Raw genomic sequence first — 14,267 nt, forward strand, 5'->3', positions numbered from 1 at the left:
GTATGCCAGCCTCAAATGTCATACCCAGCTCCATCACAGCAGTATGCAGGTCCCTGGAGTAGTTGTTAGTGGGTGCAGTGGACTTCAGGCAGGTGGACCCAGGCCCATCCCCCCCCCCCACCTGTTACACTTGTGCTGGTAAATGGGAGCCCTCCAAACCACCCCCAAAACCCACTGTACCCACATGTAGGTGCCCCCCTTCACCCATAAGGGCTATGGTAATGGTGTAGAGTTCTGGGGAGTGGGTTGGGGGGGGGATTTGGGGGGCTCAGCACCCAAGGTAAGGGAGCTATGGACTTGGGAGGTATTTTAATTTTTTTTAATTGTTACAAATGCCCCCTAGGGTGCCCGGTTGGTGTCCTGGCATGTGAGGGGGACCAGTGCACTATGAGTCCTGGCCCCTCCCATGACTCAATGCCTGGGTGCCTTCGGTTTTCATTATCGCTGAAAACCGATACCGCCCAGCTCAAATCTGCCCAAATCTGATGCATTTGCCCGGCACCAACAGTATTATCGAAACAAATGATGGACGCCCATCTTTTTCAAAAATACAGTCTGGCCCGCCCCTTCGCGGACCCATCCTCGGAGATAGACACCCATGGAGATGGGCGTTCACGTTCGATTATGCCCCTCTAAGAGTCACTAGGATGAGTCACTGATAAAGTGAGGGAGGCAGCAATGGTCATGCTTCTCCGTGCTTCAGGAAAGGAAAGATCTGATTGTTAGTTTTTCTCTCTACTCAGAGAATGGCTGTGTGCTCTCTCAGTTGTTTAGAGTGGACTGTAGGGTAACCCTAAAAGCAGAGTCTGAAGCACTTCTTTCCCAAAGTCCAGGGAAAAAGTTGCTTCTCCACCAGACTTATCACCAACCAGGTATTTAAATAGTGGCAGAACAGAGAAGCAGTGGCACACAGAAGACACTAGACACCCCCATCTACAGTCACACCACATGACAAGGAAAAAAACCATGGTGGGAAACAACTCCCAATTCCCACTATGAGAGAAAAAAAACACTGTAGAAAAAACCCATAGAGGGGCATAATCGAACGCGAACGCCTATCTCCATGGGCGTCTATGTCTGAAAACGGGTACGTGAAGAAGCGAGACAGACCGTATTTTTGAAAAAATGGACGTTTTTGAGCTGGGCGTTTGTTTTTTTTAGCGATAATGGAAACTTAAAACGCCCAGCTCAAAAACGTCCTAATCCGAGCCATTTGGTCGTGGGAGGGGCCACGATTCATAGTACACTCGCCCCCCTGACATGCCAGGACACCAACTGGGCACCCTAGAGGTCAGTGCGGTGGACTTCAGACAACGCTCCCACATGCATAGCTCCCTTACCACGGATGCTGAGCACACAACCCCCCTCCCCCAAAACCCACTACCCACAAATGTACAACACTACCATAGCTCTTAGGGGTGAAGGGGGCACCTACATGTGGGTACAGTAGGTTTTGGAGGCCTCCCATTTACCAGCACAAGTGTTACATGTAGGGGGGGGGATGGGCCTGGGTCCACCTGGCTGAAGTGCACTGCGGTACCCACTAAAAGTGCTCCAGGGACCTGCATACATGCAGGCCTCTAGGACTTGTTGCTGCTATATAACATTGGCACACCAGTTGACACCTGAAGACTAATCTCTCCGAAAACGTCCTTTATTGGAATAAGCACGCTTACTCTCAGTTAACTGCAGATCAGAGGTTGTGCCCCACTGGCAACGAGTCTCCCTGGTACTGAGATTAGCAGTAGGTCAGAGCTGGCAGAATGCTGTACAATGCCCTCTTTCAGCCACATTCAAGGTAAGAACTAAGGTCTGTAACGTGGCTAACACGTGAAAGGGATCTAAAACTGGCTTACAAAAATGGCCACTACCTCATGGACTACCGGAAACAAAACAGGGCACACTCTGACCCAGTAAGCAGGGGGAAAAGCACCATGGGAGTAGAGCCTACCAACTACCAAAATCGTGAGCATTTGCCACAAGCTACTGAAATAATGGAGCCCAATACCCTACACCCACCACAATGCATTGCTGATGTGACTCTGCAGTGCGCATAACAGAAAGGGTGTCACACTCACCCGAGAGCCACATCAGAACCAGGGAAAGGCTGTCACAGGATAGAACACATTCTGCTGTCATGGAGGTGGGTACGGCATTTGAGGCTGGCATAGAGGCTGGAAAAAAAGTTTTTAAAGTGGGTTTTTTTTGGTGGGAGGGGGTTAGTGACCACTGGGGGAGTCCTGGGAGGTCATCCCCGATTCCCTCCAGTAGTCATCTGGTCAGTTGGGGCACTTTTTTGGGACCTGTTTGTGAAAAAAAGGGTCCAGAAAAAGTGACCCATAATCGCGGTAAAAACGCCTTTTTTTTCCGATTATCAGCTAAAGACACCCATCTCTCCTCAGCCGATAACCACGCCCCAGTTCCATCTTCACCACGCCTCCGACACACCCCCGTCAACTTTACCTGTTTCCGCGACAGATTGCAGTTGGAAACGCCCAAAATCGGTGTTCGATTATACCGATTTGTGCGCCCACGAGAGAAAGACACCCATCTCCCAATTTGGGTCGCAATATAGGCATTTTTCTCTTTCGATTATAAGCAGGATAGTCTCTTAAAAATCCCAAAACATTTTCATAAATCTTCTATTAAATACAAACTCCCTCTTTGTCCTAATTTAATTCAATTGTTTCTCAAAAAATATTAAATCTTGCAAGGACGTACATAAGTACATAAGTAGTGCCATACTGGGAAAGACCAAAGGTCCATCTAGCCCAGCATGCTGTCACCGACAGTGGCCAATCCAGGTCAAGGGCACCTGGCACGCTCCCCAAACGTAAAAACATTCCAGACAAGTTATACCTAAAAATGCGGAATTTTTCCAAGTCCATTTAATAGCGGTCTATGGACTTGTCCTTTAGGAATCTATCTAACCCCTTTTTAAACTCCGTCAAGCTAACCGCCCGTACCACGTTCTCCGGCAACGAATTCCAGAGTCTAATTACACGTTTGGGTGAAGAAACATTTTCTCCGATTCGTTTTAAATTTACCACACTGTAGCTTCAACTCATGCCCTCTAGTCCTAGTATTTTTGGATAGCGTGAACAGTCGCTTCACATCCACCTGATCCATTCCACTCATTATTTTATACACTTCTATCATATCTCCCCTCAGCCGTCTCTTCTCCAAGCTGAAAAGCCCTAGCCTTCTCAGCCTCTCTTCATAGGAAAGTCGTCCCATCCCCACTATCATTTTCGTCGCCCTTCGCTGTACCTTTTCCAATTCTACTAAATCTTTTTTGAGATACGGAGACCAGTACTGAACACAATACTCCAGGTGCGGTCGCACCATGGAGCGATACAACGGCATTATAACATCCGCACACCTGGACTCCATACCCTTCCTAATAACACCCAACATTCTATTCGCTTTCCTAGCCGCAGCAGCACACTGAGCAGAAGGTTTCAGCGTATCATCGACGACGACACCCAGATCCCTTTCTTGATCCGTAACTCCTAACGCGGACACCTAACTTTCAGCACCATTTTTACAATAGCGATTAGTGTGTAATTTTTTAGTGTTATTTATAGGATTTGGTTCTATATATTTACCATAAAAACTTTCAGTGGCGATGTGCCCAGCACAGTCACAGAATATTTAACTATTTTGGTTTTGCTCATTTGAATTTTACTTTACTTGCTGTTTTGAATTTTACTTTTAAAAAAGGCTTGGACAAATGTCTGGAAGAAAAGTTTATAATCAGTTATTAAGGCAGACCTGGGGAAAGTCACTGCTTATCCCTAAGATTAAGTAGTATGGGATCTTACTGCTGGTTATGCCCCTCTCTACGCAGCCTAGCATCCTTCTGGCCACGGCCGTCGCCTTGTTGCATCTTAAGGTGAAGAAACAATGTGACAAGGTGACAGCTGTGGCCAGAAGGATGCTAGGCTGCATAGAGAGGAGCATAACCAGCAAAAGAAAGGAGGTGTTGATGCCCCTCTACAAGTCGTTAGTGAGGCCCCGCTTGGAGTATTGTGTTCAGATTTGGAGGCCATATCTTGCTAAAGATGTAAAAAGACTGGAAGCGGTGCAAAGAAAAGCTGCAAAAATGGTATGGGATTTGCATTGCAAACCGTACGAGGAGAGACTTGCTGACCTGAACATGTATACCTTGGAGGAAAGGAGAAACAGGGCTGATATGATACAGGCGTTCAAATATTTGAAAGGTATTAATCCGTAAATGAACCTTTTCCGGAGACGGGAAGGTGGTAGAACTAGAGAACATGAATTGAGATTGAAGGGAGGCAGACTCAGGACTAATATCAGGAAGTATTTTTCCATGGAGAGGGTGGTGGATATGTGGAATGCCCTCCCGCGGGAGGTGGTGGAGATGAAAACGGTAATGGAATTCAAACATGCGTGGGATAAACACAAAGGAATCCTGTTTAGAAGGAATGGTTCCATGGAATCTTAGCGGAGATTGGGTGGCGACGCCGGTAATTGGAAACAAAACGGAAGCTGGGCAGACTTCTACGGTCTACGCCCTGATCGTGACTGAATAGATAGGGATGGGCTGGAGTGTAAATTTTAAGGGGCTTTGATGTTAGCTTCAGAACTTAGTACAATAACAATACTGGACAGACTTCTACGGTCTGTGCCCTGAGAAAGGCAAGGACAAATTAAACCCAGGTATACATATAAAGTATCACTTACCATGTAAAATGAGTTTATCTTGTTGGGCAGACTGGATGGACCGTACAGGTCTTTATCTGCCATCATTTACTATGTTACTATACTATCCAGCTTATAATTGAAAAAGAAAAACGCCTATATTGCGACCCAAATTGGGAGATAGACGTTTATCTCACAAAAACGAATAAAGCGGTATAATCGAAAGCCGAATTTGGACGTTTTCAACTGCACTCTGTCGCGGATGCGGACAAAGTTGATGGGGGCGTGTCAAAGGCGTGGTGAAGGCGGAACTGGGGCGTGGTTATCGGGCGATCAGAGATGGGCACCTTTCGCCGATAATGGAAGAAAAATATGCGTTTTTAGCGAGAATTTAGGGCACTTTTCCTGGACCCTGTTTTTCCACGAATAAGGCCCCCAAAAGTGCCCTAAATGACCAGATGACCACTGGAGGGAATCGGGGATGACCTCCCCTGACTCCCCAAGTGGTCACAAACCCCCTCCCACCACAAAATATGCCGTTTCACAACTTTTTATTTTCACCCTCAAATGTCATACCCACCTCCCTGGCAGCAGTATGCAGGTCACTGGAGCAGTTATTAGGGGGTGCAGTGGACTTCAGGCAGGTGGACCCAGGCCCACCCCCCCCCCCCCCCACCTGTTACACTTGTGCTGGTAAATGGGAGCCCTCCAAACCGCCCCCCAAACCCACTGTACCCACATGTAGGTGCCCCCTTCACCCCTTAGGGCTATAGTAATGGTGTAGACTTGTGGGTGGTGGGTTTTGAGGGGGATTTGGGGGGCTCAACACCCAAGGGAAGGGTGCTATGCACCTGGGAGCTCTTTTACCTTTTTTTTTGTTTTTGTAAAAGTGCCCCCTAGGGTGCCCGGTTGGTGTCCTGGCATGTGAGGGGGACCAGTGCACTACGACTCCTGGCCCCTCCTACGAACAAATGCCTTGGATTTATTCGTTTTTGAGCTGGGCGCTTTCATTTTCCATTATCACTGAAAAACAAAAACGCCCAGCTCACAAATTGTCGAATAAAACATGGACGTCTATTTTTTTCGAAAATACGGTTCGGTCCGCCCCTTCACGGACCCGTTCTTGGAGATAAACGCCCATGGAGATAGACGTTTTTGTTCAATTATGTCCCTCCATGTAACTACATTTTGGAATCCTGCCAAGTAATTGTGACCTAGATTGGCCACTGTTGGAAACAAGATACTGGGCTAGATGGTCCTTTGGTCTGACCTAGTATGACAATTCTTGTATTCTTATTTTCTTAGAAATACAATGTGAAATACGTAACAAGATAGAAAGTACAATTTACATGCTAATGTTTATTCCTCGTTTTCAGATGCATATTCTGAGGAACTTCCTACAGTTCTCCACTGTGCTGCTAAATTTGGTTTGAGGAATCTTGCTGCTCTTCTAACTGAGTGTCCTGGGGCAGCTCAAGCTTCTACACTGGTCAACAAACATGGGGAGGACCCAGCAAAGCTTGCTGCAAGATATGGCCATACAGATCTTCAGAAACTCGTTGAAGAGTTGTCTGTAAGTCTACAATCATTTCTAAAAATATATGGAGTGGCAATGACTATAGAATGTATGCTTTTGAAAGAGAATCTGATCTTTAATAAGGCAGTCTTAGTTTCTGTTCTAAAGATATATGTGCATATATAGGATATCAACTTTGGTCCTTATGGTCCACAGACAGGCTGGTTTCACAAAAATATTCCAGTTAATTGGTTTCTCAGAGTAGATGTTGCAGTCTTCAGTGAAACTTTCACATGATAGGTTTTGAGAAGAGCACCTCTTACCTCCTCATCTTCTATGCTACCCCCTCTTCCCTCTTTCTTGTGCCCTCCATGATCTCTTTTGGAATCTTTTGAAAGATATTTTTTTCCTGCTCCTACATTAATTTATTCTCTCATTGTGATTTGCTGTGAGAATTCACCAAGGAACCCTTTTACAAAGTAGCGCTAAAAAATAGCATTAACATGCCCTTAAACAGGTCTTTCCTGCATGCTAGTGCCATTTTTTTTAACACAGCAGTAAAATGGCCAATTTTTGAATGTTTGCATTAATGGCCTCGCACTATTGTTGCCTTTAGCGCATGGCTATTAAAAAAGATTAGCGTGTGAGTCCTTAACGCCACCTATTTTGTAGGTAGTAAGGGCGCATATGCTAATCATGCACTAATCAGTTGGTATGCAACAATGTAGCTGCACTAACAGATTACCATATATGTCCACTCTCCACCCCCAGGCACACCTCCTCCATAGTAAAAATAAAAATAATGTTTTAGCACGTGGAGTGTATCCACTAACCTGGAACTTTCCACAGAACGCCTGAGCACATCTCGTGGTAAGCCTTTTTAAGCTGCGGTAAGCACGCACTAGTACTTACTGCAGGATAGTTAAAGGACCCCTAAGTGTGGTATATCAAGTTAATAAAATAAATAAACAAATACATATAGATGTAATGATTATTCTTTGCAGATATCCTGAAAAACAGCCTTGTTTATAGTCTTTGAGGACAAAAGGTGAAGATGTGCTGGTTGACATTGGAATCTATATTCATTATTTTCCCAAACACATATATAACTACTCAAATTAATTCCAATTTTTTAACATTTCAATTGATAATATCATAGTGTAGCTATCAAGCATTCTGTCTTAATATTCGGGGATCTTCAGATTTTCAAATCGTATCCACCATTTTTTCTGAGACACGGAAGTGAACACAGAATGCAAACCTCTTCCCTGACGAAGTATATACGAAACTTGGCCAAGTCGGCGGAGGTTTGATTTGAAAGAAAAATTGCTGCTCAGCTGTTAATCAATTGAAGCTAAGTAACGCTAAGTAACTTTTTGAACAAGTATAGATTTAAAGTATGATATAGACATATAAAAAAATAGTAAAATCAAAAAAACAGGTTGATCCATGAAGATGAAAGGAACACCATTAGAATTTGGGGGAAATTCCCCGTATGGTGGATACGATTTGAAAATCTGAAGGTCCCCGAATATTAAGACAGAATGGTTGATATTGGAAAGCATTTATGCAGTCACTGGGGCAAGTGACTACATATGTGTTTTTCTTAAAAACTGGGTCATTTGAGTGGGTAACTTTGGGTGAATAAATCATTATAGCACAAAATATCCATCCAAAGAGGGGGGCAGAATTTGTTGTATTCTTGGGGCAGGACCACAGATGTGTAACTTCTATCTCTAAGGGGCATAGCTACTAATGTGGGCTATCGTTAACATATCTTATTTTACCACTAACTCATGCTATTTCACCACAGGCCCCATTTTATTCAACTAGACCTAGTTACTAATAACTGGGATTAACAGTAAAATAACAAGCCTTAACAGTAGCCCACATTAGTAACTATGCCCCAAAGTGACAATATTGAAACACTAGGGATGCCATTTTAAGTTTCAAGTTTATTAAAATCTTAATATACTGTTCAATCGGAGAACCTTCTAGGCAGTTTACAAATCTAAAAACATAAAAAGGAAAAGAACTCCAAATAATGACAAAATTGAACAACAGTAAATAGAGTAAAAATACAGAGACACAAATACTTCCAATAAAGCATTACCTGGCAAGAACGAATGGGATTCACTAAAACCAAAAGAAAAAAAACTAATGCTTAAGTCCAAAAGGCATCTTGATATAAGTTTTCAATTGTTTCTTAAAATTTGGCAAGGATTCCTCTTGATGGAGGATTAATAGCAAGGTTTTCCAAAGGGAAGGCCCTATAACACTAAATACCTTGGCCCAAATAGAATTAAGTCCAAGATGATGAAGAAAAGGAGCCACCAACTGACTTTGGGGCGATGATCTCAGTTATCTAGTGGGAACATATGGAAGTAGTAAACTAGACAAATAAAGTGGAGAGCCTAAATTAAGCACTTTATGAGCCAAAAATACAATTTTCAAAGTCAGCCTATAAGCAACAGGAAGCCAATGCTCTGCTTGTAACAAAGGTGTAACGTGATCAAACGTTTTAGATTTGGTCACATGTTTCACCACAAGATTTTGGATAACCTTTAGTTGTTTAATATCCTGGCACCAGAGATCATAATATAAAGCATTACAGTTGTGAAACTGTGAGTGAGGGTTAAGGGTGGGCCTTCATAATAACACAGCCAGACAAGGTTGCATGCATAACATAAGTGCTTTATTAACTTAAATCTGAGGTCTGTTAATTCACAGGCCCAGGAACAAAGTTAAAGACTCTATACTTGGACGGGGAAATCTCTTAACATGGATCTGTGGCTAACAGGGCCCAAAACACAGGTTATGGCCTGTGCCTGCCACATCCTAAAGATAGTAAGTTTCTCTCTCTCTCTCTCTCTGCTCTATAGATTTCCAGTTCTGGCTCCATCCAGACCTTAGAACAAGGTTCACAAGTCTTCAAATCAGGGGCGTATCTAGACTCTGGCGGTAGGGGGGGCCAGAGCCAGAGGGAGGGGGCACATTTTAGCCCCCCCCCCCCGGCGCCACCGATCCCCCCCCCCCCCCGCCATTTCCGGCCCCCCCCCCCCCCGCCACTGCCAGCCCCCCCCCCCCCCGCCACCAATGACACTCTCCACCCCCTCCCGCCGCCGCCAACTCTCCCCCGCTGCTGTCACTTACCTTTGCTGGCGGGGGACCCCAACCCCCCGCCAGCCGAGGTCCTCTCTTCCATGCAGGCTGCAAGTTGCAATGCTTCCTGTTCTTCTGAGTCTGACGTCCTGCACATACAACGCGCAGGACGTCAGACTGAGTTCCAAATTGTGAGTCTGACGTCCTGCACGTTGTATGTGCAGGACGTCAGACTCAGAACAGGAAGCGTTGCAACTTGCATCCTGCACGGAAGAGAGGACTTCGGCTGGCGGGGGCTTTGGGTCCCCCGCCAGCAAAGATCGGCGACAGGTTGGTGGCGGGTGTGCGGGAGGGAGGGGGAGGTGGAGAGGGTCGATGGTAGGGGGGTCCAGGGCGAAATCTGCGGGGGCCCAGGCCCCTGTGGCCCCACGCAGATACGCCCCTGCTTCAAATAAAAGATTGGCTTACCTCAGCCAGGTCATAGTAGCTAGAAACATGCAGTAAAGGCATATGCTGGGGTTTCACTTCTTCCTTCTCTGGGCCTTCTTAACTCCACTCTGGCCCTGCCTCTTATAGTTCCTGGTTTTGTCTCCACCCCTCCCATCTCACTTCCTCCCTGGATGGGGCTAAGGGTTTTAAGGTGGCTCACATTGCCTGAGGGATCCTTCTTAAGGGTGAGGGGCAGTGTTCTGTATACCCCCTCACATAGAAAATTTTAGAAGCATCTACACATGCTACTAATATGTGCACATGGTATAAATGGTGATTTCAGAGGGTCACTATGTTCATGTATAAATGACCAAAATTCAGAGATTTGAAAGGGATGTGTTTAGGGTGGGCTGAAAATTTATACATGTGTTTCCCTGTTGGTGTTTGCACCAGCTTTGAGGGACACATAGAGGGGCATAATCAAACGCGAACGCCCATCTCCATGGGCGTGCATGTCCGAAAACGGGTATGTGAAGAGGCGGGACAGACCGTGTTATCGAAAAAGATGGACGTCCATCTTTTGTTTCGAAAATACAGTTTGGACGGACCAAATGCCATGGATTTGGTCCCTTCTGAGATGGGCGTTTTTTTTTTTTTTTTTGCGATAATGGAAACTAAAAACGCCCAGCTCAGAAACGTCCCAATCCAAGCCATTTGGTCGTGGGAGGGACAAATGTACAACACTACCATAGCTCTTAGGGGTGAAGGGGGCAATTACATGTGGGTCCAGTGGGTTTTAGAGGCCACCCATTTACCACCACAAGTGTTATGGGTGGGGGGGGGGGATGGGCCTGGGTCTGCCTGCCTGAAGTGCACTGCAGTACCCACTAAAAGTGCTCCAGGGACAGGACTTGTTGCTGCTGTATAACCTTGGCACAGCAGTTCACACCTGAAGACTAATCTCGTTGAAAACGTCCTTTATTTGAATAAGCACCTTTACTCACAGTTAACTGCAGATCAGAGGTTGTGCCCCACTGGCAACGAGTCTCGCTGGTACTGAAATTAGCAGTAGATCCGAGCTGGCAGAATGGTGCTGTAACGTGGCAAACACATGAAAGGGATCTAAAAGTGTCTTACACAAATGGCCACTACCTTATGGACTACCGGAAACAAAACAGGGCACACTCTGACCCAGTAAGCAGAGGGAAAAGCACCATGGGAGTAGAGCCTACCAACATCGTGAGCATTTAACACAAGCTAGTGGAATCACGGAGCCCAATACCCTACACCCACCACAATGCATTGCTGATGTGACTCTGCAGTGCCCTTAACAGAAAAGGTGTCACACTCACCCGAGACCCACATCAGAACCAGGGAAAGGCTGTCAGAGGATAGAACACATTCTGCTGTCATGGAGGTGGGTACGGCATTTGAGGCTGGCATACAAGCTGGCAAAAAAAGTTTGTAAAGTGTTTTTTTTTTTTGTGGGAGGGGGTTAGTGACCACTGGGGGAGTCAGGGGAGGTGATCCCCGATTCCCTCCGGTGGTCATCTGGTCAGTTGGGGCACTTTTTTGGGACTTGGACCTGAAAAAAAGGGTCCAAATAAAGCGGACCAAATTCTCGTCAAAAACGCCCTTCTTGTTTTGATTATCAGCTAAAGACGCCCAGCTCTCCTCGGCCGATAACCCCGTGATCTTTGTTCGTCTCCGTGATGGACTGCAGTTGAGGATGCCCAAAATCAGGTTTCGATTATACCGATTTGGGCGCCCACGGGAAACGGACGCCCATCTCCCGATTTGGGTCGAAATATGGGCGTCTGTCTCTTTCGAAAATAAGCTGGATAGGCTTTCATAAAAGTGCTAGTTTTAGCTGGGATTTTAAATTAGATATAAAGGGGTCATTTTCCCTTAATTCATTCTCTATTTATTTATTTATTTATTTATTATTTACAATATTTATAGCCTGCACAATCAGATACCATCATGGTGGAGTATAGTGAATAATAAACAGAAAAAAAACCCCCATACAACATAAAATCAAAGTACTAGCAAACAGACAAGGCCAGGAAATGGCCAAGATTCACTACCAATAAGACTAGACAGGGTAGGATTTGCATAGCAAAACATTAAATAACCAAAAGACTAGTCTATGGAGCACAGAAGGGGAAAGTAGAATAAACCAATCAGAGGGAATAGTCTTCAAGTCTGTGATATAATCTTAGGGATGAGAAGAGGGAACATTAGGCATAACCTGTGCAAACCAGCTGGAAGAGTCAAGTTTTAAGAGCCACTTTGAATGTTCTATGAGGGGTTTTGAAATACATATCTACAGGAAGCGTGTTCCAAGGGGAAAGGGCCACACACAGCAAAAAATGTGAGGTATTTAAAAGTAGCCTAGTAAAGGGAGGAATGATAAAGCAGTGTGTAGTTGAAGAGGACAGGGGTCTAGATGGCTAATATGTAGAGATAAGTGAAATAATGGTACGATAAGCTTTATGAGAGAGAAACCATCTTATATTGTATGATACTAGCTGCTGGCAGCCAGTAGTGTTGCAAAAGAAGTGGACTTCCATGGCTGAATTTATGTGCATTACACATTAGCCCCACAGTTCTGTTTCAAATTAACTGTACTGTAGACATCTTAGTGAATAAGCAGGGACCCCCAACAGCAGCGAGTTGCAATAATCCAATTGAGTTAACATTAATACATGCACTAAGCTTAAATGTGAAGTCATCCAATAAAAGGTCTCAGAAAATGTATCTTTCACAGAGCAAAAAAGGACTTCTGAATATGACACAAAATGTGTAGTTCAAATGATAAAGTATGATCAAAAGTGAGGGGAATATGATTTAAAAGAGGGTGAAATGGCAGTGAGGTGCTATTGCTTGAGAGCCACAAGGCTTCCAATTTAGAGGAATTTAAGATCAGTGTATTTTCTGACAACCAGTAAGCTATTTTAGATAGACTGTTTTCTAAGCCAAACTGAAACATACGCTACTATTATTACTTTACTTATCATTTCTAGAATGCTACTAGATGTATGCAGTACTGTACACTAAACACGTATGAGACAGTCCCTGCTCGACAGAGCTTATAATCTATTTAAGAGAGACAAACAAGACAAATAATGGATTAGGGAATTACTTGCCATCTTCTTGAAAGATGATCCAAGAATATATCATTTCTGATCTTTAATGACAGACTGGATGACAGATGTAGATTTTTTTTGTAATCATCATAGTTTACAGGTACTTCCTGAGATCTGAAGAAAACCTTTGTCATTATCACATATGATTTAGTAACGTTAGGTTTCTATTGTGATAGTGCATTAAGCTAAAGGGGCTCATTTTCAAAGCACAGACTTAACAAAGTTCCATAGGCTGCTTTAATGTACAAACTGGAAATGCTGTAAAATCTTGCTTTTTGCATCTTTAGATGATACGTCAACTAAAATCTGTCTTGACCAAATGTAACTTACTGAAGATAGTGCATGGAGTGATCATTAGGAGGCTGGATTACTGTAACTTTTTAATGGCTTGAGTAAAACAAACCTGCATAGATTGCAGTTAGTACAGAACACGGTGGCTAAACTAATAACTGGAAGTAAGAGGTATGATCATATTACACCTGTTTTGTATCAATTGCATTGACTTCCTGTGCTGCTGACGTCACCTTTAAAACATTGTGTTTGATATTCAGATCATTACATTTGGGTCTCCCTGTTTACCTTTCCAACAAGATGAGAAAGTACACATCTCAGAGGATATTGCATTATCCTGCCCCTTGTGGCGCCAGTCTAAAATAGCTGCTGCAACCTCTCGAGGCAGCTCACGGTACTAAGTACCGTGAGCTGCCATAAGATGTTGTGGCAGCCATTTTATACCATCACCGCAAGATGCAGAAGTGAGGGGGCTGGGCTCCTACCCTCAATGACCCTGCTGGACCACCAGGGATACAGGTAGGCCTGGAGCGAGGGCCTGCCTGCACGGCTGGGGAAGCGGGGAGATCTTCCAGGGGCTGGGGGTCTTGATGCAGGCTAGGAGGGGGGGAGGAAAAGAAGGGGACATTGGCAGGGGACTTGGGGGCTTTAGTAAAGAAAAAACAAGTTATACAGGCCGGCTGCCTTGATATTCAGCCAGGGCCGCATAACTTTTATGCAGCCCTGGCTGAATATCGGCTAGGCCCCCATAAGTGCCAGGTGCCAGCCCACCAAAAAAATCTCTGATATTCAGTGCCAGTGCCTAGACATGCCCAGCACTGAATATTGGGGGATAAGTTAGCCAGCGAGGATCAGTGTTTAAAAAAATGTTGACTTCCACTGGCTGAAGATCGGGGGGAATATGATTAGGCTTTCAGTGACTAGAGAGTGTTTTCATATGTGGGCCCCTCACCATGGAACTCTTTACCAGATGAACTGCATAATGTTCCTTTGTATTTTAGCTTTCATAAGCTTTGAAGAACATGGCTGTTTCAGCAATTGTTTTAATTAAGAATTTCTATTGCTTTGATCGTGTATTTTTTTTCTCTTTTTTTAATGGTAGTGTGGTAGTG

At 44.6% G+C, this 14,267-nt stretch overlaps 1 protein-coding gene across 1 annotated transcript in view; it reads left to right on the plus strand.

Moving 5' to 3' along the window:
* BANK1 (B cell scaffold protein with ankyrin repeats 1) overlaps positions 1-14,267 on the plus strand; it is a 561,218-nt gene that overhangs the window by 310,600 nt on the left and 236,351 nt on the right. The window contains exon 8 of the mRNA XM_030190750.1: positions 6,045-6,245. Coding sequence (XP_030046610.1) covers positions 6,045-6,245 — 201 coding nt within the window. The remainder of the gene's footprint in view (positions 1-6,044; positions 6,246-14,267) is intronic.

This window comes from Microcaecilia unicolor, chromosome 2 (genome assembly GCF_901765095.1).
Source record: "Microcaecilia unicolor chromosome 2, aMicUni1.1, whole genome shotgun sequence".
NCBI lineage: Eukaryota > Metazoa > Chordata > Amphibia > Gymnophiona > Siphonopidae > Microcaecilia > Microcaecilia unicolor.